Here is a 27247-nt window from a genome sequence, read left to right as displayed (position 1 = left end):
GTTTTGGGTACGGGTGGATGCTGCAAGATGCGCGTGCACAGGCGCATGCACATTGCGAGTGTTTATATGTCTGTGCGTTTTGTGACAGCAGACCTCCCTGAGGAGCACGAGCAATCACTCCATTTGGCATCTGCTGCGGCACAGCTTATATTGTCATTCCCCAGTTTAAAGAAACCTTGAACAGCTTCAAAGATCTTTTCAAAGCCTTAATCCTAATAGGTTGCGGTTTGTTCTGTCACATCAAAAGGGGGGGGGGGGGGGGGGAGGAATAATGCATCCGGGTTGGCAAAGATTTTTAAGGGCAGAAGATTGGCAGTGGATTTGCAGGACTGAAATCGGAAATATCGGCCACAGAATGCCTGCTGTAATAGATATGAAATAGGTCTTCTCAACAGCTTGAAAGGCTGACATTTCCAGAAAGTTTGCCATGAGAAGGCCCTTTTATTCCCCGCCATCTATCTGCGTTTGTACTGCCACCTTGTCTATAGTGGAAGTTTGCAAGTGTCACTCTGACAGGTTACAGAAAAGGATTGGACATTTTCGATTTTTTTTCCCCTTCCCACCTCTTCCCTTTTTTTATTGAACGTTGCCGCTGAGAGACCAATTGAGTCAGAAGCTATTTAAGAAGACTGCCTTCCACCTGGCACTCAAGTTAAAAATACATATATTCAGCACTTGTTTCATGAGCCTATTCCAGCTTGAATGAAGTCTAAGCCTTTTTTTTTTTTTACAAAGCCTTTTATCATTTACAGCCACTATACTTTGAACACACACTATGCAGAAGACACAATTTGTTGTTGCACTATTGTCCATAGATAATTATTACTCAGTATCTTTACTAGAATACCAACAGCAAATAGCAAAATAAAAAAAAAATAGTTCAGTGGAACCTTCCAATTCATATTCCGGTCTGTGATTGGTTGACTTGGAAACAAGTGTTCCCAAATGAAAATAAAGACATGAATTTGTTCCAGGTTGAAACTTTCACCATCATAAGAGATATCTTTTCTTCAAGATTCTTAACTGTCATACGTGTATGAAGAGGAGTAAACACTATATAATAAAACTACACTAAAGTAAAACGACTCTCCCTTTCACAAGGCACGAAATGAGTGGTAACAGTCATGTAGGTGTTTGCAGAGCAATACTGTCACCTACTGGTATTTTTAGTTATTGCTGGAATAATAAGGTATAGCTATAGTGTCATTAATAAGAAACGACAAGTTATACATCTGCCTTCCAAAATGTCAGCACATTTTGAGTTTTGTGGTTGCTTTGTCAACATGTATGGTTTAAGTAACTGTGTATCCTACATGCTTGGCTGTAATTGTATTGCTCATATTGTACTGATCAGCCAGATCCTTTCCTGTGCCAAAAGTTCAAATTGCGGTTCTATGGTGTCATCCCTCTATTCCACCTTGCCATCATTAGGACCATTTTGTGGCATCTTCGCACACACAAGCTCAAGAAAAACGAAAACTCACTTGTGCCGTTCATCCTTTTGATGCTCACTGAGCTGTGATTCATGAGGATGATTCCAATTTGATTTGATTTGAATTTGGAGGCATTTTCTGTCTTATTTTCTTTATTTCTTTGAAAGTTTCCCTGTACAGCAGACAGTTTGACCTCCCTTTACACTCGAGAAATAGCAGAGACCTGTCTCTCTTGAACCTAAATGGAATGGAACCCAAATGAACCTCATTGCTAACCTGTTTCTGTCTTACTAGTTAAAGTTTTGAAAAGTCAGTAATTGCTGAGGATAAGGGGCATTAAAAATCACAAAGATAGCGGTGGCCTTTGTGCTGTTTGTGTGTATCAAAATCTGAGGAATTGACCAGATAAGAAAAAAAACCAACATTGTTTTGTTTTGGCCTGGGTGTAAAACATCCCTGTGACTTGGCCGATAAAGTTAAACTCAAGTCTGCCAAAGCATATAGTAGGTATAAGACGTGCTAGACCGTAAGTGTCACTTGTGTGTTTACTCCTCACCTCTCTGACACTTTATCAGCTCTGAAGGTGTCTCTCGTGCATTTCGCCCTATCGACCTGGCAGACAAAGAGATCTGCTCTGTGTTTTAACAGCACACAAGTGTCCTGCTAATTAGGTGCTCATGGGAAACTGAGCATTGATTTTCTGTCTGCCCCCCCCCCCCCCCCCCCCCCCAGAAAGAATCAAGGCTGTTTTTCTTTTTCTAATGATGCACAGCGTGCCATTGATAACGACGATAAAAAGGCCAGAGGTGTAACATAAGTAAACCTGAATGCGCTATACCCGTGGGAACCCATACGTAATGACGCTATTTAATTCTATTGGCTTTTCAGGAAATATATAGGCTGTTGCTGTGGTGGAAGTGAACAAAGTTTGTTTGGGAAGGAGCTGCATTGTGTCGACTGAGAAAAACATATCTCTCCGCTGAGGAAAAGGCATGAAATCCCTCCTGTGCTTGTTATTTCACAGTCCTGGGGCTTTAGTTTGGCCCATAAATAACACACAAGACAACAAATAAAAACACATCAATGCACACATATATACACAGTTTATATGGTAGGAGAGTGGATCTTGCCAGAGAACTTATTAATGACCTCATATTTTCAGGATCCTATGCTAGAATATAAATCCCATAGAATAAATGTTGAAAGTTATGTGTGTAGTGTTAGCGTTGCATTTCAGCAGCAGTATTTTTCTAGAATATAAACTAGCCAAAGATGGCATCTACTTCCCATAAATTCTGTGTGAGGTGGGGAAACTTGGATTTGCTGGGCAGGCAGAGAATAAATAATGGTTTCAGTGTCATGTTGGACAGTGTGGCAGCCACCTGCTGATCCAGGCACACAGGTAGAGCCAACAGGGTCAGACACAGCCATTCAATCTGCGAGTCAACTAATCAGTGAAAGGGGTGAACTCCAAGCTTATCGGAGGGGCTCACAGCTGTAGGTGGAGGAGGCGGCAGTGGAAGAGCAGGGATGTTTATTTATTTCTTTATTTTTCACACACTAGGGTGAGACTTGCCCTCGAATGGGAGAATACACAAATATCAATGTATGAGGTTGGGAGAGCACCCACCTCGAGGAGGTGAAGGAAGCTCACAGTGTGCCACCCACACAGGGACGGAATTTGTCAGATTCGGATGCTAACGTCTATGATATCATGATTTCTTGCTTTGGAATGAATGGCTATGAACAGAGGACAGATGAACTATTTGCGATGGAAAGATGCATTTGAATCCCGAATAATGTTAGAACGGGCCGTGTCTGTGGCGAGATCAAAGGTTCAATGAATAGAATCGTGTGACACCATGAATCCATGCTTGCATTGTGTCTTTGCATTGCGTCTTGAGCACTCTCCAACCACCAATTCATTTATTAACGGATAAATGTTTAGTCTTTGAAATGCAAGGCCACCAAACGAGTATGCAGTCTGGCTTTAAATTCAAGAATGTCTCAGTACGGATACACGCCGTTGAATGGCGCCATTATTTCAGCTCCTTAACTGATCACCGCTGGAAACCAGTCAGTATCAGCTTTTAAAGGCACACGGCTGGAATTCAGGAGGCGATTTCACATCTTAACAGAATCCAATTAAAAAGCATAGGCGTTTCAATTAAACGTCCCCTGGCTCGTCGCTACAGTGTCGCATCACGAGTGAAATTGGAATCAGATTAGGGAGAGAACCTGAAGAACTATTTTTCCGTTTAATATGGATCACACATTCCAAATGGAAACCCCTGTCATGCATACTGCAGAATAAAAATCACCTTTCTTTGCCAAAACGACTCATTTAATTCTGCGGGCCTGATTAATTTCACAGCAGATTACCTGGTAGATACAAAATGCTGTCAGCAAAGAGTTTTAATTAAGTATAGCATATTTTGCAGTGAGTACCTTATGTGAAACAGTTGCCTTATAATGATCTTGTTTTAATTACTTCAGAGTGCCTCCTCATTAACCTCTATGGAAATGCGCTTCAATCCGCTGGTTGGAATTGCAATTGCTAGATCCATGCACGACATAATATACATTTAATACTCAGCTTCGTCTGTATAATTAGTAAGCTGACTGAATAATTGTATTATATATTACTGTCATGTCGACATTTGTTTGAGTTCCGACAGAATGTTCTGAATAAAACAATGAAGATGCATGTATGGATGTTGTGCTATAAACTAGTGATGGTGAGATGAAGCCCCATGAAGCGTCGATACTTTCAGTCAACCGTGCCGGCACATGTACCGACACTTCATTAGGAATCATTTACTCCATGGCGCCATCAAGGGGTCAATAAAATGTACTACAATCTAGTTGCCGCCTACAAAACAAGTGCTAGGACCACAGTGAAACACAGCATTAGAAATAGGAATGCACTTTTGTTACTTGTAGTTGTGCTTGTAATTACATAAAGAGAATTAAAACCCCAATATTTTTCATTGTTTTTTATTTTTTTTTTTTAAAAAAGTAGTTTCTCTAAAGAGCCAGGACTAAAAGCGGTTCCGCTTTTGGGTGAGGATTTCTCCTGCTTTTGAAAAAAGCCTCTCACAACGCACAGATGAAGCTTGAGTGGAAAGGTACACGACAGCCAGTGTGAATAGATTTGGAAAATAATTTCTTTGCTTTCTCCAGTGCTGCAGCGGGTCCTATGTTTGGTTCCGCCAGGTATTTCTGTACTTCGATTGTTGCATTTACTGTCAGTGATGTAGGTGTGGGAGTTTTACTTTGCTGAATGGATCTGTCTAGGCGATGCCACAGTTTGCTTCCTGAGAGAGAAAAACAGTCTAAGTCACTATATAGAAAAATAAATGTTCATATACCATACACATTACCTCGTGTTTGTGACTGTGAAATGATGAAGCTGAAGTAGAGGCTGAAGTAGGGGCTGAAGTAGGGGCTGAAGCGCGTCTTATAGCTGAAGCACATTCAGAGGTCAGTCGTCTTTCTGCCTCAGCAGCTTTGTGTGAACTGAAGAAACCTAGTGTTTTATATCTTGGATGCAGTATAGCGCTGAGAGATCAAATACTTTCAGATTGCAAATTGAAGAGTTTTTCTTTTAGCTGTTTTTTTTTTTTTAGACACCCCACTAATGCCATGCCCTCTGGAGTGCCCACATTATTTCCTCTTCTTCCAGAGCATGATGGCGCATGGCCAGCATAGGGATGACACACACCATTCCTCTGATAACTCAATTGTTGCATCATTGAACGGTGCCACAACCTTTCGAGAATCTGAAATTATGTTGAGATGCTGGGAAGAAAGAGGAGCAATGTCAGTATTCAAGCCAGCCAGGGCTGCACCAACCGGTTCCCTTTTGTGAAAAAGTCTCAGGAGCATATTAAATGTACTATTCCGACGTGTCTACACCTCCTGGATCAGTTTGAGAACAGACCGACCCATTTGCAGTTGAACCTGCGATTGTCTCTCCTACAAGTACAGCAAATGATTCTTATTTGTCCATACATGTACACGTGTGTGTGTGTGTGAGAGAGACAAAGATTGGGGGGAAAATTTTTTTTTTACCTTCGCAGTAGTGCTGCTCTTGAAATATCCAATGATTTTCCTGCTTTTGTCCCTTATTTCTGGTAGTTCTTCATTAGAATTAAGTGTTTTTTTGACAATCAGATTTAATGAATGTGCCACACAGATGACATGGCGGACTCCCATTTCTTTATCGCATGCACCCATATTGGCAGCTCCATCCGCGACTAGGCAAGCGACCTTGTTACTGATGCCCCATCGTACAAGAAGGTCTTTTTTTATACTGGCCAAATTTAAGGCAGTGTGTGATCGTGGAACGTGCGTAACACCTAACACAACAGACTGTAACATTGTATTTTCATCGACAAAATGGCCAGTGACGGCAAGGAACGCATCAGTGTTGATGGAGGTCCACATGTCTGAAGTAAGACTCACTGATGCTCCTTTCATTACAGCGGCTTTTGCCTTCTCCTTCGAATCATCATTTTTTTTCCCACCATCGCTTTCAGGGCCTAAATACAAGATGAAAATCAAAGCAATAAATACAATTGACAAGTAATAGTAGAACCACTTGTACTCGATATATTTCAATTCACACCTGGTGAGTAGGGGGTACATAAAATGGGTTCAGTGATTTCACAATGTTTTTTAACCCACTCCGATCTCCAATAGAGAATGGCGGACGATCCTCCACTACCATGGCAATCGATGCCTCCGTTATAACAGACTTCTCACCTGAAAAACAAAAGAATGATTTCAAAGCATACGGCTCAACAAAGGACAATTCAAATAGCTTTATAATGTCAGATGTGAAGTACGTACACAAATGTCTTCATTTTCTCAGGCAGTGACAAAGTATAATGTGTACTTCCATTGCACCCAAAATAGCTTACCAGAGCTTGACCCAGCGGACACGGAGGGCTCTGTGGCGCCTCGGCATGGCTGAGGTATTCCCACTGTACCCCGGCTCTCTTGAGCACAAGAGACACTTCACCTGTGGCAAACACGCGCACAAAATGGCTTATACTTTGTGAGCGCTGATCAGACATTGTGCCATTTTATAATGACTATAAAAGACAAACCTTATTGGGAGTGATCAAGTGAAAGTACTCCCAAACAAGGGAAAACTTTGATTTTTGTCGCTGGTTCCGCCTCATCAAATTGAATTGTTTTACTCTTTGAAATGTCTAAAATGAAAATATAAATACCTAAAATGTATTGGAAAAATCTTTATCGACTTCAACATATAATTTGTTCGGTCTTGTGGCACTTATCCAACTTTTTCCATTTGACCCAATTCATGCATCCTTATATTTTTGAATCATTTATTAAAATTGCAAGATTTTATTTATTTATTACTGTGGATGGGGAAAATACGCCCCTGTCCACCGAATCGCGGCTTTAATGTGGTTTAACTGGATACATTAGCTTTTAATGGCACTTAATTGTGAAAAAGGGAAATCCATAACCACATAAGGAGAAAAGTCAAGTATTTCCAAGCTCTTTGTAGGAACAATTTAGAGGCGACAAGTGCTTTTCAAACCTTGGATTATAGACAGCCTGCCCGTGAGAAGAGCAGTCTACATTTGTGAGGCTGCAGTGCCACCCTTTGGACACAAGGCCTGAAATACACCACCAACTCATAGAACCGGATGAGAACAATAAGGCAGGGATATGATACTGTACTTTCAGTAAATATTTTTACAGAGAACTTCTGTCCTACCCGACTGAATCAGTGTAAGGCCTTGTAAAAGCCTATAACAGTGAACTGTCTTAGCACATAATTTTCAGAATCACAAGTCCTTACATATTTTGCAGGTGCAGGACAAGCGGGGTGGGGGGTTTTGTGTCTCACTGTTGTTGTTGAAAGATTATCGATGGCCCACGTTATCTCAGATAATAAGCAATAAGATGCACTCGAACAACAGCGCAGGTTTGCCAAGACGGAGCGATGATTACAGCAGTGATTGCTCCTTCCTCAGAATGGCCCACTTCAGATACTGAGTGTCATACCAAACTGCAGGCCAGAGGCGGATTTCACTGTGTTTACTCCTCTGTCATTCGCTCTTTCATTTCCTTTGAACAAGCTTGAAAAAGAGACACAATCACTTCAACAATATTGTCACTGATCAATATTTTCCAGTACTCACTTGAATAAACTTGTTTTTTTTTTCCCTTTCATAACAGCTCACAATCATAATGTACAGCTTCATAAGACTTTGCCTCCAGTTTGACTATTGCCTTGACCTAGAAAATTATAAATGTTTCATTGGATTATAACGTCGTGTGTTCTGAAATTGCTTGCTCTACTTTCCCTCTCCATTTCAAATGACTTGGGTGCCCTCTACCGGTGGTTCCGGTGATGCCTTAGTTCAGGAATCAATGCTGTTAGTGAAGAATACAAATACTGTAAATCAATCAATAATTGAAATAATCTCTTTTGCTCCAGAGTTATTTCCTATGAAAACGACTGAATGTCATTTTAGGGACATTTGAGTTATGTCACTGTAAAAAGTTCAATATTATGTATTAGTATATTTGCCTGCATGACACCACTGTGGGTTGAATGTGTGGGTAAAAACAAACAAACCAAAAAATTAAAGAAAACAAAAGAAAAAGAAACAAAATGGGGTTTAAAAACAACTGACAAAGACTCAAAAAGTATACAAAACAATCAATCACGGATAAATGTATTAAAACATACAGTGCGAGGATAGCGACAATGTAAAAAGTCAATGAAAAATACAAGGTTTACTGTGTGAGAGATTAAAAAGATGAGGTTTCATAGAATATCAAGTACACTCATATTTTTTAAATGTATTTTCAATATCAATCAGTGCATTATCTTACTTTTTTTTTTTGAATGTCTGACCAAACCAACTGAAACCAATTTCAAGAACACTACACTTTCATTTCAACCCTAAATCTTTCTTTTCACTGCCTCACAAAGGGCTAATTCTGGGATCAAAGATTTAGAGGTGCTGACCTCCCAGCCAGGCAAGGTAAATGTCACTGTTGAACATTTCTGGGAAAACACCGCATTTTGATACAACATTACCTCCACATACACATTAACAACATGTCATTTTATGGAGCAAACCTGCCCTCTATAGTGAGTACTAAAAATAACAACAATTCTAAATTGCTCTCTTTTTCAGCTTAAGATATTACATTTCAACCAAGTACTGTATGTTTGTACACTTTTTCTATCTTGTTTAAAAAGGACACACAGTTAAATTAAAAAAAATTTAATCTCTCATATGCCATAGGCATAGCCCATTTTGGGGGGCTGAGAAGAAATCATAACTGCACTATGTATTGCATTGCTTGCTATATGTGTGCAGATTTTCACACTGGTTAACAATTATATACAACGCTGCTTCCTCCAGATCTCAGTGTACACTCACAAATCAAAGCCAATATGCTCTTCACTGACATCCTACCTGACAGATGCAAATCCCAAGGGTAAGGACAGAACTTCGGGGAATGGGCTTTCAAAGATGAGCCTAATTTATATACTTTTATCATTTAGTATTTCTTGTTTTATGTAAATTTATTGAGATGGTGAATGTGGGGTTTCCATTCGACGTGAGCTATAATGCTATGAGCGACATTGAGCGATATTCATCCGAATTGTATAAAACATAAACAGCAAAATATAATCACGCGATGGTGAAGGTCACTAGTTTTACTTTGTGAAATGAACTGAAATAAGGGTTTTCACAATATTTTAATTTATTGAGACACGTGGTTACAGTATTACAACGTATGATACACTACTTACAAAAAAAGTGATTTCAGGTCAAATTTCAGGATGATGCTTAAATGCACTAGTGTATAACCTTAGCAAGTTAACTTAATTTAATGTTCACTAAATCTTTTGAGTGTACATGTCCAAGTGTTCAATATTTCAGTACTTCTTCTCGATGGTGTTGAACGGCAAAATTCTGAACCATCCAGCATTTGGACGTGTCCATTCAAAAGTTAAGAGAAGGTCAAATTACGTTCACGTGTAAAGGTTATTGTGCATATTATATGAACCCTCTTCCTGAAACTTCACCCGAAAGCCCAATAAGTGTTTTTTCTTTTGTATATGCACATTATTGAATTACAAATATTACTGTTATTTTTATATATTCCGTGTAAAAAAAAAATATACATTTTACGTACATGTATCGGACGTCTAAAAGCTAGCTAGCTATGGATCAATTTCAACCAGTGACTTTCTATTACAAAACACCAGGAGGCGCTTTGGAGCCATGTGTCGTCAGCCTCTAATATGAAAGCTGTTTTGCTGTATTATGTCGCAATGTATACATTTATGTGTATTGACTATTGACTGACTCTATAAATGCGAATTAAATTTGCGTGGTTTAATTACTGGACATTTTACTGCTTGATAGGTAGATTGATAGTGGGAAAGGGGTCGTTTATATATTGTTTATATAGTAGAAAAGATAATAGAAGTAACACGGGTAACAGTTGAAATTAAAACTATCCACACATCGTGTCAACTGTTATGTTATATAGCAGGAGGCGTAGCCCAACAGTCAGACCACTCCTCGCTGTCAGACGCGCTTCCGTGTTTACACTCCAGTCAAAAAAAAAAAAAAAAGAAGAAGAGGAGGAAAAAAAAAAAAAAAAACTGGCGGCTGTTGGGCGAATGTTTACCGAGCAAGCATCGAGTCGTGGTGAGGGAAGTGACAGTCACACTGGCGCCTCGGTGTATGGTAACAACACAGGTGATCGGCTTCCACGGTTGCATTTTACAGCGGAATGTTCACTCGAAGGGGCCATGGAGACGTCAAGAAATCTACACAGAAAGTTTTGGACCCAAAGAAGGATGTTCTGACGCGGCTGAAACACCTGCGCTCGCTGTTGGGTGAGTGAAATGTCCCCGTGCTTTTTGATGCTGCATCTCCAAGGCTAAGCTAATGGAGTTAGCTAGCTGGCAACAGCCGACTGGCTTATCTTCTTCAGGCAGGTCGCTCGGTCGGCGAGCAGGCAGCCTGTCACCGACGATGCTCGCTCGACTCAGCCAGGGTACAGGTTCCGCTCGTGTTCAAAACGGCTCGACTCGCACTCTGGCATGTTTATCACACCGTTCCTGCGTCCGTCCATTTTGCCTGACGTTACTATAATCCGTTGTGATGTAACGTGGATGCTCGCTGCCTTGAGCTAGCTCCCCTGGCTGCTAACGAGGCTGGCAATGCTAACTGACGGTGCCTCGTTAGGGCATCAGTCTTTGAGCTGCCTACCGCAACCATTGTTTTCATTCAGTCCTTTGTCCTTACTGATAACATTGATTCCCATTGATTGAACTGCCACCAACTGCACAGATACAAAGCAATTTAGGCTTAAATCTGAAGTGATAATACTAATAGCGCATCTTTATTGCCAGGAGCAACTACCACCAAGTTGCTACTCTGGAGAGTTATCATTTGAAAATAATTATCAGTGACATTCTGTTTCATGCACATTTAATCTAACTAGGAAGTTAAGTACAAACTGTCATGTAATCAAAAATGTTGCTAAACAAATGACAACAATTGTTTCCTAATCTCTACAGATTCAGGGTACATGTTTTACATCAGATAAAAAACTCACAACAACAAAGAAAAATGTCACCAAAAATCTACCAATTATGTACCTTCTGTCATCTAATGGAAGAGCATTTCATTCTCCCTGACTATACGTCACTGGCATAGATAAATGAACAAAGATACATTCTTCATAGTAAATCAATTTTCATACCATTTAAGTGAAATTGAATCATTTGTCACAGCACATCTTCCTTACACTTTTGAGGACCGGGGTTCAAATCCCGGCCCCGCCTGTGTAGAGTTTGCATGTTCTCCCCGTGCCTGCGTGGGTTTTCTCCAAGTACTCCGGTTTTCTCCCACATCCCAAAAACACGTGTGGTAGATTGATTGAAAATTTTAAATTGCCCATAGGTGTGAATGTGAATGGTTATTTGTTAATATGTGGCCTGCGATTGGCTGGCGATCAGTTCAGTGTGTACCCCGCCTCTCACCCGAAGATAGCTGGGATAGGCTCCAGCAAGCCCGCGACCCTAGTGAGGATAAGCGGATCGGAAGATGAATGAATGAATGAATGTGTAATTGCTGTTTAACGCTAACTTCGTTTACCATTGGAGGTGCTGATAATGCACATTATTAGTTTCGATGAGTTAAAATACATTTTATTTTAAAGACAATTTCAAGATCATGTTCACTGATCGATTATCATATGACATATTGGAAAAATAATATGCACATTTACACACGCATACTCAATACTGATTACTTAAATTGAAGACACCTTTGCAGGAAGACTGCCAACATATGGTGGACAAGGTAACACTTGCCCTGAAGACAGAAAACTGTAGATCAGTCAATGTGTACTTGATATTTCAGTACATACTTCTACACTAGTATTTCGCTATACCGGGGGCTCTCAATTAAAGGTTAGGGGGAAAACTCTTCAAGCCAAGGTATGCAACATCATAATGCGTTGAATGCGTTACAATTAAGTCCCTAATTTTATTATTTTATTTTTGTTATTATTACAGACTCACTGTCAAAGAAAAAAAAAAAAAATACAATTCTGTAGTATTCCAGAAAGATTTTTTGTGGGGTACCTTATATTGGGGGAAGAGCTTTATTTGTAAAAATGTGTTTTGGGAATGGCACGGTGGGCGACTGGATACCACATCTGACTCACAGTTCTGAGGACCGGGGTTCAAATCCCGGCCCCGCCAGTGTGGAGTTTGCATGTTCTCCCTGGGTTTTCTCTGGGCACGCCGGTTTCCTCCCACACCCCCAAAACATGCATGCTAGGTTAAGTGAAGACTCTAAATTGCCCGTATGTGTGAATGTGAGTGCGAATGGTTGTTTGTTTATGTGCCCTGCGATTGGTTGGCGACCAGTTCAGGGTGTACCCCGCCTGTCGCCCGATGATAGCTGGGATCGGCTCCAGCACGCCCGCGACCCTAGTGAGGAGAAGCGGTACAGAAAATGGATGGCTGTTTTGGGAATGAAATAAAACAATCTTACTGGTATATCACAAGTTATTTCAAACGAATTGGCAGAAACAACCACCAAAAAGTTATGTGCTCCTGTAGCAACAGAGTTTAAATGGTCTCAGCAGTTAAATATTAAATGTCCCTGTGTGACTTATAAACATTGCTGGGAAAGTTTGTTTTCCACGCGAACTACAGTAGTTCAAAGTTCAGTTCACAAATTTTAAAATGAACTAGTGCAATTGATTTATTCAAGTGGACGATGTGGCGTCACTAGGAATATGGTCACTCAAAATAGTAAGTATTAAAGAAACTGGCAGCATGGTGAACTAGTGGTTAATGTGTCTTTCTCACAGTCGAGAGGTTCTCTGTTCCAGTGTTGCCTCAGGCCTTCCTGTGTGGAGTTAGTATGTTCTTCTAATGATTTTGTGGGTCTTCTTCCGATACTGTGGCTTCCTCCCATATTCCAAAATACATATTAGGTTGATTGAAAACTGTTTAATTGTCCATAAGTGTGAATGTAAGTGTGAATGGTTGTATCTTTATATGTGCCCTGAGATTGACTGGCGACGTGTTGAGGGTGTATCCTGCCTCTCGCCCAAAGTCAGCTGGGATTGGTGGGTGAGACCAATACGAGTACAAGCGGTTTCCTGACATTTTCAAACTATTTAGAACAGAAACAGGCTGAACTAATATCAACAACTAAACAGCTTTATCACCTTCTTTAATAGTTGTTTTCATATTTTATAATACAACGTTATCTGTTTACATTGAACTTTCTTCCTTGGACTTCTCTCCTCTGTTGATTTGCTAAGGAGTCATGTGGGAGGAGTTTCAATGCACCTGACTGGCCAAACTGTTGCAAACTATTATTAAAGCATTTTAATGTAAATCGCCTTTTTAGGTATCTGTATTTGCTGTGGTTAGGCACTTGCTCAATTTAATCCCTTGCAAAGTATATTGTTAAAAGCTTCAGTGACCAGACATATGAGTGTCTATAATTAGGCTTGTCCAGACTCTGACCCATTTCCAAACACTTTTACTGAGATGGTGTTGCTGGTATATTGATTTTAAAATACACCATTGTCCGCTCATGTTATCTGTGGCATCCAATATCACTGTAATGCAATTCTGGAGTAGTCGTGTTTCTTCTGCCGTTATACTGCACCTGAGGTCAATGTCAAGTGTGTTGCAATTCAAAGTGTAGGTCAAAACAAGACTCTGTCTGACTGCATGTGTTTTTCTTTCCCATCTCTGCAGTTAAAGATAAAGCTAGACTGTTTGTCCAGCAGTTGAGTAGTACAGCTTGCATGTTGTTGCCGACCGCACCCAACCATCACTGATTCCACCATGTTTTTTTTTTTTTTTTTTTTTAAAAGCAAAGGAAGGATTTCCTTTGCTGGTTCCTGTGTGCACAAGAAGCACTAATGAGTGATGCCATAATATGCAGTACAGGGAATAATAGGAATATTGACACACCCTTTATATTCTCATATAGTTTTATTTTCATTAAATTCATTTTGTTTTGCCAGCATGGACTATGTATGCTCGCTGACTGGAATACGTAACTTTTAATGCCATCAGATTTTTAATATAAAATTATCTTCCCATTGAATGCTACATTGACAGTAAAACCTTGCAAAACAAATGATACATATAACACACATGAACTTTAAAATTATTAACATTATTAACATTGTGTTCTTCAATGAAGAAACATTGATATTGTGAAAGGTGAAAATGAATGATAATGTGTAATCCCGACACAAACTCTTGACCTGAGGGCAGGGGCATACAGCAGGATTGTCCATATGGAGAGAAAAATGGGAGCTTTGGAAAGGGTAAACTATGTGCCATTGGAAAGTTTTGTTGCTGTTGGGTTTGAGGAAATAATAACAATGACTTGATTTCATTTAAAGGCAATCAAAAGGAGGGTGGAAGGTGGAAAGTGGAAGAAAAATATGTAGAGTTGGGTGTCATCTGTGTGATTACATTATGACACATTCATGATACACAAAGTTTATTTTGCAGTGAACACTTTGTTCCCTGTTTACTTCCGATGTTGACTTATTTTTGATTTTCTATACTGACCAGCCAGGACAGAGAGTACTCATTCATCGCTAACGCTATGTTGCAATAAATTCCCTTTCCCGTCCTACAGTCATCCTAATAATTTTCCTTTTGCCATCACTGATATCTTTCTGTGGTGTTTATTTCCAGTGTAAAATTTAAAACATCTTGTTGAAGTCATACTGTCAATGTTAAACCTTAAAAAAAAGCAGGCAATGGGTTTGAGCTATTTTGAGAGTGGCCTCATTTTGTTTTTCTTCTCAGATCGGTGGGACAGAGTGCGAAAGCGGCTACATGTTAATATGCTGATCATGCCTAGCTGGGTTTGGATGAGGTTGTTCATTACAGGAGGCCAGCAAATCTCCCACTACTTGTATTCCTGCAAGCAACAAAGAGTCAGAGGCACTGCCCAAATGGATATTCCTCAGATTCTTTGTTGCTCTAAGCTACTCCCGTGCCCAGCCATTGTCATCTCGTCACTGCATTGACTGCAGAGTGAGAATGTTTATCTTAGGAAAATAGTTAGTGATGCTCAAAGGAGATATCCATCTTGTGACTGACTGTCACTACTGGGAGATTAAGACGTCAAGAGCGACTAGTGAGGGAGAACAACTTCAGCCAATCTAGTGGGTCAGAAGAAGAAGTTCTCTTCAGCAATTGGAAGAAACCCACCGAGAAGGAATCGAAATAATCATCAGTTTAAAAACAAGTTATGGAATATTAATAGTTAAATGTGAAAAGGATCAAACAGCCTGCATTTTGACCTTGATAACACTGGGATCTCAATCTACAATATAACGTAAAGTGTATAGTCTTCTCATCTCACATTTTTCAAAAACCCCTAAACACCTCTTGTTGATGCTGGTCTTTGTTTTGGGAATCAGCATAATCAAAAATATACATAAAAAAACTAAATATGTTAACAGCTTTCAGGCTTCCTAAACCGAGGTCTTTGTGACAATGAGATGAAATTTGTTTCGGCATGCATTCCAGTAAGACTTGATGGTTTTAATTTAAAAAAAAAAATATATATATATATATATATATATATATATATATATATATATATATATATATATATATATAAACTGTCAAATCTTTGTTCAAGTTTAAAAGAGTTTGGTCGAAGTCCACATTGTACATCACCACATTATAATTAGGCTTTACACAATCAGGATTTTTGGGGCCGATCACCGAACAGCAAGTTTAAAAAAACGATAACCGATCACCTGTCCGATCACAAGATGGAGCAATGTGTCCATTTACATGACTTGTTGATTTATTGCATATACTTGTGTACTGTATACCGAGTACTGTATCCATCCATCCAACCATTTTCTGTACCGCTTATCCTCACTTGGTCGCGGGCGTGCTGGAGTCCATCCCACCTCAAAATTATTCTCTAGCATTTTAGACAAAAGTTAAAACATCAATGACCTCTAGGGGGCATTCAAGGATTGGCCACTGACATAAGTTTAGATCAAATCAACATTACATGACAGAAATAATGGGTGCTAACTTACTGTAATTAAATTAGTTTCATAAATACTGTTAATGACATGCTTACTCTAACTTTCTCACTGTTCCGGCCGGCTATATGGACGTAGTGGTCCAGAGTTTGTGTCCGTTTGGCTTTCCCTTTTTTTTTTCCTTCCCCCCATGCTGCGTTGCTTGAACGCGTTATGCTCCTCCTTGTGTCCATTCTTCAGGTGCCCGATCAAATTTGTTGTGTTGAAGCATTTAGATGACGTTCCCCACGACGTACTTCAGTTGTGCACAGACTGCAAATAACTTGCGTGTTGTTTGTCTGAGACAGCGCAAAATAGTTACACACCGACGGCGTGTTTTTTCACCGACAAGATTGAAAAAACTTTATTGGCCGTCAGATAGTTACAGTACTGCGCCACAAGACACGTGACAAGGCTAAAAATAAGCTAGCTTTTGGATTCATAAGCGACGGTGACGCAGAGTTAAATGTCTTGTGCGGAGCCGATCGATGACGACATGAAAGCCGATCAGCCGATCAGCATAAAATGCAAATTATCGGCCGATACCGATCACAGCGATCAGATTGGCGTAAAGTCTAATTATAATTATCTGTATAGCTGCCTATTTAATTTGACAGATATGTATCGGTCATTGGAATGATGATGAAACTAATTTACCGTCACAAACGCAATAGCAAAATGCTTTTTTACGGCGTTCCACTTGTATCAGAATCCATCCATCCATCCATTTTTGCCGCTTAATCCTCACAAGGGTCACGGGCGTAGCGTATCCCACCTATCTTCGGGCAAGAGGTGGGGTACACCCTGAACTGGTCGCCAGCCAATCGCAGTGCACATGTTTTTGGGATGTGGGAGGAAACCGGAGTACCCGGAGAAAACCCACACAGGCACGGGGAGAACATGCAAACTCCACACAGGCAGGGCCGGGATTTGAAACCCGGTCCTCAGAACTGTGAGGCAGATGTGCTAACCAGTTGTCCACCTTGCTGCAAAATAAAAGTTGGAATGAGAATAAAGTCATGTTATGTTAAAGTTGTAATGTTATAAGAATACAGTCTTTGAAGTATGTTTTATTTTATTCCAAACATTCCATAAATCCCCATTACCCACACAAACCCAATAATATAAAACTAGCAGCTGCTATCTCGTTCTAGTCGAGGACCTGCCAAATATTAATCGGGGGTTATCATAATTACAGTATTTGTTGAAATATTTAAGTAGACAGTAAATGCTCGCACAGTCACATTAAACTGCTCATATTGAAGTTGATGTCCCATAAGACTGAATATTTTATTTGTGAAACTCGAAATGATCCTCAGCAGACTCAGCATCTTAACGCTGATATACAGTGTACGTCCATCATATGATACAATTGTACAAATACTACATTTTCTTTGAATAGAACTACTTGTTTCTCGAAAAAAATATTTTTTGTTCAGTGTACAACTTTTTGAGTACTATTTTGACTTTCGATTTACATCTTGATTCTACCATGACGGTATCTAGCTGGATTTTTATTTATTTTCAAGCATGTGATGTAAATTAATGTTCTATCAAGTAGATATCTTGATTTACTTGTTTAATCAAACATCAGTCACCATTAGGAGATGGCCAGATACAAATTTGCATGTTGCCGATGTGAAATTTTAGTATGGTTTGGTGTTTCATAACTACTATTAGCCAATGGACTGGACTTGACATTTTCTACTTTATGTGGGACTGAATTGCAGTATTTTCTCAAAATTATAGAATTTAATAACAAACCAAAGTGATGCCCCTCTTTTCAAAGCAATTGATTTTTTTGGTGCTATTGTCTGAGCAAGTCGAGGAAATAAAACCACTCCAAAATGTATTAACTCAGAATGGGATACGGTCAGACTTGGCCAATTCTCGCGAATGCTTCCCAGAGATCATGCTGTGCTCTAAGAAGACCCAAAGAGCCCAATCTGTTACACAGCCAGAATGACTTTAAGTCAAGAGGCGTTCATGCTGTGTTTGGCACAGTGGTGTTATAATAAAATGATATCCAACAAAAACAATGTTCAGAATTATCCAATTTCACTGATTTATTGAATGTATAATTCTGCCAAATACAGTAGATTTGTGATTTAATGTGAGTACATTACAGTTGCATGACTGCCATATTATTTCAGTCATCAGCAACCCTGTTGGCATGTCATTATAAATAGGGTTTTGTAAATACATACAGGCACACTAAAGATTCCCCTTTGTCCATTCAGAGTTTTTGTCAGTACAGCACTTGTTAGACCTCATACTTTTGCCATGCCACATACAGTGGTCAAAATCAGTACACTGATTTTGGAACTTCACCCACTGAAGAAGATACGAGTGGTCTATAATTTTGATGGTACGTTTATATTAACAGTGAGATACAGAATATATAAAAGAAAATCCAGAAAAATCACATGTAAAAAAAGATGAAAATGTGTTTGCATTTCTTTGAGTGAAATATGTATTTGATCGGTTACCAACAATAAAGAATTTAAGAAAGTACTCCTAGTCTAAATTTGTTAGCTGAATGAAAGACGCCTATCTCAACTTGTTACCTGTATAAAGTCACTTGCCCACTCCACAGAATCAATCAGACACCAAACTCTCCATCATGGGCAAGACCAAAGAACATTCGCAGGACATCAGGGACAAAATTGTAGAACTGCACAAGGCTGGAGTGGGCTACAAGACCATTGGCAAGAGGCTGGGCGAGAAGGAGACAACTGTTGGTGCAATATTTAGAAAGTGGAATAAACATAAAATGACTGTCAATCTCCCTTGGTCTGGGGCTCCTCGGAAAATTTCACCACGTGAGGTATCAGTGATCAAGAGAAAGGTGCGGCATCAGCCCAGAACTACACGGAAGAAGCTTGTTAATGATCTTAAGGCAGCTGGGACCACAGTCACTAAGAAAAACATTGCTAACACACGACGCCGTAATGGATTAAAATCCTGCAGCGCCTGTAAACTCCCCCTGCTCGAGAAGGCACATGTACAAGCCCCTCCAAAATTTGCCAATTAACACCTGAATGATTCAGAGAATGATTGGGAGAAGCTGATTTGGTCAGATGAGACAAATATGGAGCTGTTTGGAATGAATTTGACTCACTCTGTTTTGAGGAAGAGGAATTCAAACTATGACCCCAAGAACACCATCCCCACCAACAAGTTTGGAGGTGGAGATCAACAGATCAATTTCACCGCATTGAGGGAAATATGGATGCAGCCTTGTACCATGAAATCCTGGGTGACAACCTCCTTCTCTCGGCCAGAAAACTAAAAATGGGCCACGAATGGGACTTCCAGCACCACAATGAATATTTCAGTTTTTTCTTTTTTAATAAATCTGCAAAAATTTCAACAATTCTGTTTTTTTCTGTCAATATGGGGTGCTGTGTGTACATTAATGAGGAAAAATTTACTTAAATGATTTTAGCAAATGGCTGCAATATAACAGAGTGAAAATTTTAAGGGGGTCTGAATACTTTGCGTACCCACTGTATTTCCCTAAATGAATTGCCAAATAATTCGAATCTGTTGTTTTATGGGATTTTCTATATTTTGTTTTGGATATTTTGTCTGTCTCTGTTAAAATGCATCTACCATCAAAATTACAAACCATTCATGTCTTTGTCAGTGGGTAAACCTACAAAATATGTGAGGGATAAAATAATTATTTCCTCCACTGTGTACACATCTCAAAGTAATTAAGTGTTGAACCAAGTATTTATGGCTGTAGTCATTTGATGTGTAGCTTTTGCTCAAAAGTGAATTAATCAGTCATTTGGTCATATCAAGTTATGTCCATGTTTAAAAAAGGATTAGAATTATGTTCCTATTCGTCATCGGGTAATTCTTAAGAATCATACCCAATTTCATCCCACCAAACTTCAGGTAACGTAGGTAATGTAATTTAAATTTACGCAAAACACTTTAGTCTATTGAACATACGGCAACTCAAGTAGGGCTTGTTTTACCTGTCAGTAAGGTGTGTGCATAACTGCTCCTTAGCAAATATTTTTGTTAACTGATAGATACTCTTTTAATCTTAGCTAGCACCTGAAAAGATTGTGGTTGAACTTTGAGGTACCACTATAACTACTCTAGAATGTTAAACAATGACCATGAGGCCTGTGCACATGACATTAACATTCACTGCCATTGACGGCTTTAGAAGTCAAATATCCATGTTAACTCGGAAGGCTGGCGGTGAATGAGTTACATGAAATAATTTGAAAATCAGTAGCTTTTCCGAGTTGAATAAGAAGAACACGTAGCACATAGAAATAATATTCCACCTTTAAATTTAATCTCTCTTGTCTGTGTTAGGCTATGGGCTTTTAAATACATCAGCGAGCCTAACAGAAACCTCTCTGATTTGATTCTTTAAAAAGAGTCCTCTGTCTCTTATTTCAGCATATAGTGCCCTGGAAGGATTCCTTTGCTCTCCCCTCATCTCCATTTTGGCATCAGTGTGGAGCACCTGCAGTGTCATCTAGCACAGGGTTAATGCTAATGAGGGTATTCATATCAGGGGTTCTTAGCTTGTGGTTTGAGCATGGAATGGCATATCAATAATGCAGGTGGTATACATATCTCACACGTTCAGCTTCTCAAATAGTTACATGTGATTTCAACATTTAAACATATTTTTAAAATGACCGTGTGTGTTAAATAAGTATTTAGTGAAAGAAGGATATACAGCAGTAGCCCGATGACTGGTTTGTAAATAAACCGTTGGCTGCTTCAGCTCACTACAGTGGATGACCTTCACCCTCTCTGCAAACAAGCCCAGTGTGAACACTGCTAGTGCTTGTCTGGCATATGCAGTTCATAGGCAGTTCTTGGGAAGACAACAGAAAGATGCACTAATTATTCATCAGAAGGTTAGCATAACTCCTTGCCTACCAGATGGCTTACTTTTGTGAAATTATCCATCATCCGTGTGTAATGAGAGGGTTGTTTCTTGGATTTGTGTATGTCCATGCGTGTGACTGGTCCAAGTGAGCACGATAAAGAGCAATGTGTACTTGTATCAACTTTTTTGCTAGAATGTCTGTCAACTAGGAACAACTTGTACAGTGGTGTGAAAAAGTGTTTGCTCCCTTCCTGATTTCTTATTTGTTTGCATGTTGGTTACGCTTAAATGTTTCCCATCGTCAAACAAATTAAAATATTAGACAAAGACAACACAAGTAAACACAAAATGCAGTTTTTAAATGTTTTTTATGATAAAGGGAGAAAAAAATCCAAACCTATATGGCCCCGTGTGAAAAAGTGATTGTCCCACCCCCGTTAAAACATAACTGTGGTTTGTCATACCTGAGTTCAAATTATTTCGCCACACCCAGGCCTGATACTGCCACACCTGTTCTCAGTCAAGAAATCACTTAAATAGGACATACCTGACAAAGTGAAGTAGCCCAAAAGCTAAACATAATGCAGAGAGCTAAAGAAATTCAGGAACAAATGAGAATAATTGAGATCTATCAGTGTGCAAAAGGTTATAAAACCATTTCTAAAGCTTTGGGACTCCAGCGAACCACAGTGAGAGCCATTATCCACAAATGCACGAAATATAGAACAGTAGTGAACCTTCCCAGGACTAGAATGACCCCAAGAGCGCACCGACAACTCATCCAAGAGGTCACAAAAGACCCCACAACAACATCCAAAGAACTGCAGGCCTCACTTGCCTCAGTTAAGGTCAGTGTTCATGACTCCACCATAAGAAAGAGACTGGGCAAAAATGGCCTGCATGGCAGAGTTCCAAGACAAAATCAACTGCTGAGCAAAAAGAACAGTAAGGCTCCTCTTACTTTTGCTAGAAGACATCTTGATGATCCCCAAGACTTTGGGAAAATACTTTGTGGTCTGACGAGACAAAAGTTGAACTTTTTGGAAGGTGTGTGTCCCATTACATCTGGCATAAAGGTAACACCACATTTCAGAAAAAGAAGGGGCCAGGTCCTGCTTGAAGATGAAATCTGCATCTCCATACAGATCCTCAGCAGAAGGAATCATGAAGTCCTCTAAAACATTCTGGTAGACTGTTGCGGTGACCTTGGATTGAAGAATGCAGAGTTTACCAACACCTTCACTGGACATTGCGCCCTAAATCATGACTGACTGTGGATATTTCACACTGGACCTCAAGCATCTTGGGTTCACTTCTTCACCCATCTTCCTCCAAACCCTTGGACCTTGAAAGGCACACTTTACTTTCATTGGAAAAGAGGAACTTGGACCACTGGCCAACAGTCCCCAGTCCTTCTTCTCCTTGGCCCAGTTGAGACTCTTCCTACGTTTGCTCAGGCTCAGAAGTGGCTTGACCCGAGGAACCCGTCAGTTGTAGCCCATCTGCGTCTGAATGTGGGTGTTTTTGAAGCTGTGACTCCCACCTCATTCCAGTCTTTCTGGATCCCTGCTAGATTCTTGAATTTTCTCTGTTTGATAATCCACTGAAACTCATATCTTTTGCTGGTGCATCTTCTCCTGCCACATTTTGTCCTTCCACTAGACTTTCCACTGATATGCTTGGACACAGCACTCTGTGAACACCCAGCGTCCTTAGCGTTGAACGTTTGTGGCTTACCATCCTATGGAGCGTATCAATGATGGTCTTCTGGCCAGTTGTCAAGTCTGCAGTCTTCCCCATATTGAACACAACTGACACAATTGAACCAAACTGAAGTAATTTAATGACACCTGGGGAAACCTGTGCAGGTACTTTGGGTTTAGTAACTAATTAGTGTGTGACACTCAGTGTAAAAGATTTCTGGCCTGCAAAATCTGCGCTGATTTCACCACTACATTCTAATGTTTTTAATTGTTGATGTTGTGGGTTTTATGCTTTTTTTTTTTGCATGCTTTTTTGTTCTTTTATGTTATATATATATCTTTTTTGTATTCAAATTTTTTTTTGCTTTATCAAAATTTGCTTTGTCAAAATTTGAGTTACAAGCGATTTTCAGATATGCCGCCGGAATTAAGTGTGGGGGGGGAAACTTTCTCTAGTTGTAGCTGTAGTTCAGTGCTGGACTATTAGTGGTGTCAGTGTCTAATGGTGCACTGTTTCCAAACCTTTATGGAGCCAAGGCACCCTTTTTGAATTAGAAAACGGCACACCACCGAACCAAAAAATATCAATACCGAAATAATGATGCTCTCGTCTCAATTTACTCACATATTGACTTGACCCGTCTTTTTAGGAAATATTGACTGGTAAATGATTAACTAGTTAACAATCTGGTCAACGTTCTTAAGTTGAACCACAATTCTACAAGACGGGTAACTTACTGAAAAGTTTTGGTGCTCAAAGTGCTCTGTGTCAAAACATTGGTTAGGACTTTCGGACGAATCAGGCCTTAACATTTTTCACAAAGAATTTGTCAATCGTTCTTTTCATCTGATCATCTGTGGCTATTTCCACTAAATGTGATGGGCCTACGCCACTCACCAAAGCACATTTTTTAGGATGCTATATCTTCCCAGAAACTATCACAATTAACGATAGTATTGTCAATGATGTTGATTTTTCGCTGATATAATGATATTATTATTAAATTGTATTCTATAAATATAAGTACAAATAAAACACTGAGGCTATGTTCACAAAAAATTAACTTAAACAAATATTAAACATTTGGCACAGAGGTATAGAGAGTCATTAATACCTTAACAGGCAATATACTGCCAATCAAGTTTCCAGTTGCTTAGGAAAAAGTGCCAAGTGACATTAATAGCAAAACAAGTAGATCAAAGCAACCTGTTTTGCATCAAGATTTGTACAGCCTACCAGAACTCTGCAGCATTTCTTAAGACGGTGCTCTCTCAACATGTTGAATGGCAGCATCTCTTACTATAAAGTGAGTAATGCTATATATGTGAGCGTCTGTCACCTTTATTTTTGCATTGTTGAGCAAAGGCTTCTGTAATTGCAAGCTGACTGGAAACAGGAACTGTCTCACTGTGTTTTTTTGTTCCTTGCTGAAGAAATTGTGTGGGATGATTGTGTTTTCAATTGATTTTGTCACGTTGAGGTTTATGTTGTCTTGTCAATTTTTGTTGCTACTTCATACTAATTTGACATACCAGCTCATTGGTGTTAGCGGGATTAGTTAGTTAGTGGCATTCATCAATCCAAAATGTTCCCACATTGTCGCTATGGCATTAGGCTTTGGAAGTCATTCATTCATGCCACTCAACTTTCTGTAATAGTACAGCTACATGCTAGCCGTTGGAAAACATAGCTTCGACTATGCTAGCAGTTCTCTCTGTGTGACTGCATGACCCATAGGCAGCACCTGCATTTCAAATGCACGCACGCACATGCACATAACCAACAGCAATCGGATGGGCGTGCCGCCCTTCACTATCTCTGATTAGTTTAGACCACGATGGGTTTAGTCTGTTTGTCTGCTTTCAAAGTCGCAGAGATTTGTTTTTCCCTCGGATGGCTGGGCGTAACCATGAAATCTTTTTTAAAATTTAATTTCATTTTTTTATTATTTTAGGCACGCTGTTGAGAAAATAAAGTGTACATGTGACCATACTGGTTGCACTCTGGAGCCTTGCCTAGCTTTTTTTTTTTTGTTTTACTTCTGTAAATACGGATAATATACATCATGCACATTTAAAAATTGTTTAGCACATCTTACCTACACTGATAGATTGCTTTTAGCGGGTTAAAAACAATAATTATGGTAAAGAATGTCAAAGTGGTCCTTTGCGGCCCTTTGAAGAAAAAGTGTGGACCACCCTTGTCTTGTGTTTTTGGTTTTGTTTAGGTTTTTATGCTTACGCTGAGTTGACACCATCATTAATAACTGAAAAAAAAAGATATTGACTCATACAATATGTAAATTGTCCATGAGCAACCGTGTTATCTGCATTGAGGTAAGGACATCTCATGTTTCACTGCTAATTTTGTATTGAGCAGACTAGTGTTGCCGATCGAGATACAGCGGCTGAAATAAGTAACAACTTTAACACGTCACCATTTTTCTGACTAAATATACTTCCAAAGGTGCTATTGACCTGACAATTTCATCAGATGTTGGGAACAACCCAAGTAATCCATACATACAAATAAAGTAGAACAAATAAGATCCTAAATTAAGTTGTGTGTATAAATGTGAAATGACATAGGGAAAATGTTTTGAACACATGAAGAAAGGCATGGAAAGCTAAGACAACACCTAAAATCTATGATCAAACAGCAATCCAGCCCCTTCTCAGTGCAAATGAATATCAGTCCTAATTGATGGCCTACAAAAGGGTCTCATTGCCAAGGTGTGAGTCAAGACATCTGACATGAGCCGTCTCAAGACCACTACAATCTAATTGTTGCAAAACATAACGATGGCATTGGTTAAAGTCGCATATCTAAGCTTCTGAATGTTCCATTGAGCACGGTTGGGGCCATAATACGTAAGTGGAAAATCAATCATACCACCATGAATTTGCCTCAATCAAGTGCTCATCGCAAGATTTCTGACAGAGGAGTCCAAGAGCCAAGGACCACCTGTAGAGCCCTTCAAAAAGACCTGGAAATAGCAGGTACTGTTGCCACGAGGAAAACGGTGAGTAATGTACTCCGCCACCATGGCCTGTATGCACGCTCACCACGCAAGACCACATTGCTGAAAAAAAAGCATGTCAAAGCGCATTTAAAGTTTGCTGAACAACATTTGGACAAGCCAGTTACAGTAAATACTGGGAGAATATAGTCTGGTCAGATGAGGGCAAAACTTAACCGTTTGGATGCCATAATGCACACCACGTTTGGAGGAGAAATGGCACTGCACATCACCCTAAAAACACCATACCAACAGTGAAGTTCAGAGGTGGGAACATGATTGTGTCGGCCTGCTTTTCAGCAAATGGCACTGGTAAACCTCACATTATTGAAGGAAGGATGGATGGTCAAATGTACCCAGACATTTTTGACAAAAATCTGCTGCCATCTACGAGGATGATGAAAATGAAACGAGCTTGGACGTTTAAGCAGGATAATGATCCATAACATACTGCCAAGGAAACTCTCAATTGTCAAGTCAATCACCTGACTTGAATCCAATCGGAAATCTATGGAAAGAACTGAAACTCAAGGTCCATAAAAGAAGACAACGGAACCTTCAAGATTTGAAGACTGCTTGTGTGGAGGAATGAGCCTAAATCACATCAGAGCAATGCATGCGTGACTAGTTTCTCCATACAGGAGGCATCTTGAAGCTGTCATTGCAAACAAGGGCTTTTTGTACAAAGTATTAAATAGATACCAATTGGTGTGTTCAATACTTCTTCCCTTGTGTCATTTCACATTATTACACACAACTTAATTTCTGAGCTTATTTGTTCTGTTGTTATTTGTTCTTGTTTGTTTCTTTGTATGCATGGATTACTTGGGTTGTTACCAACATCTGGTGGAATGTTCAGGTCAATAGCACCTTTGGAAAAACATTTAATGAGAAAAATGGTGAAGTGTAAAATACTTATTTCATCCGCTGTATATGTCTGTGTGGCTGTAGACCTACCTGTTATTGCTTTGGCCATACACCAGTTAAGAATTGATTATTAGCACTTCTGCTAGTTGCAGCCCATTACTGCATGCTGATCGTTCTTTTGTTTTCTGCATCTCTCCCCAACTGTAAGTGTAAGACTAGCAAGGTAGCTATAACCTCGAACTAAAAAATAACAGTAGCCATTCTTGTCTTGCCTTACAAGATGACGAATTAGATATAAATGCACACACTGGGCAACATGTCTGTCTCAATGAAATACAATTTTTAAAAATGCTCCGATAAAGCTCTTAGATCATTATCATTTTCCGGCCGTTTCTTTTTACATGGGGGGTGTTACTACTTTGCATCCCTGACATTTAACAGGAAATGAGAGTAGTCATCTGACCGAAACCTACTATAGCTGGTGTGTTTGACATGCATTATATTTTCACAAGTATCCAGTCAAGTTGACCCGCGTCGCTGGATCTGCAGCGGGGCTTGGACAACCAAGTATGCTCTAGTTTACAGGGGTGTCAAACTCATTTTTGTCTCGGGCCGCATTGTAGTTATGATTTCCCTCAGAGGGCCGTCAGAACAGTGAAATGTTTAATCACCAAATCATATTATTCCTATTACACAACAAATTGAGGGATAACTAGTTTTGAA

The 27247-nt window shown here is 39.6% G+C and overlaps 1 protein-coding gene and 1 long non-coding RNA gene across 13 annotated transcripts in view; one reads left to right on the top strand and one right to left on the bottom strand.

Moving 5' to 3' along the window:
* Positions 1 to 4473: 4473 nt before the first annotated feature.
* On the bottom strand, positions 4474 to 8003 carry LOC133487962 (uncharacterized). Of its 2 annotated transcripts, XR_009791511.1 has the most exons (5): positions 6359 to 8003; positions 6064 to 6200; positions 5901 to 5977; positions 4817 to 5234; positions 4474 to 4750 (listed from the first exon to the last, which is right to left on the bottom strand). It is a non-coding gene; the product is annotated as an uncharacterized LOC133487962 (long non-coding RNA). The 2 variants fall into 2 exon arrangements; XR_009791510.1 differs by having other exon boundaries at positions 4817 to 5977.
* Positions 8004 to 9874: 1871 nt separating this feature from the next.
* Positions 9875 to 27247, top strand: part of ralgapa2 (Ral GTPase activating protein catalytic subunit alpha 2) — a 123445-nt gene continuing 106072 nt past the window's right edge. For 7 of the 11 annotated variants that reach the window (XM_061794263.1, XM_061794270.1, XM_061794264.1 and 4 more), the window contains exon 1: positions 9875 to 10347. In XM_061794263.1, the coding sequence (XP_061650247.1) occupies positions 10242 to 10347 (106 nt within the window). In that variant the 5' untranslated portion in view covers positions 9875 to 10241. The remainder of the gene's footprint in view (positions 10348 to 27247) is intronic. The other 4 variants (XM_061794268.1, XM_061794266.1, XM_061794273.1 and 1 more) reach the window with 2 other exon arrangements.

Source organism: Phyllopteryx taeniolatus, chromosome 13 (assembly GCF_024500385.1).
Source record: "Phyllopteryx taeniolatus isolate TA_2022b chromosome 13, UOR_Ptae_1.2, whole genome shotgun sequence".
NCBI lineage: Eukaryota > Metazoa > Chordata > Actinopteri > Syngnathiformes > Syngnathidae > Phyllopteryx > Phyllopteryx taeniolatus.
The sequence above is the reverse complement of the archived record's forward strand: the minus strand, read 5'-3'. Positions and strand labels throughout refer to the sequence as shown.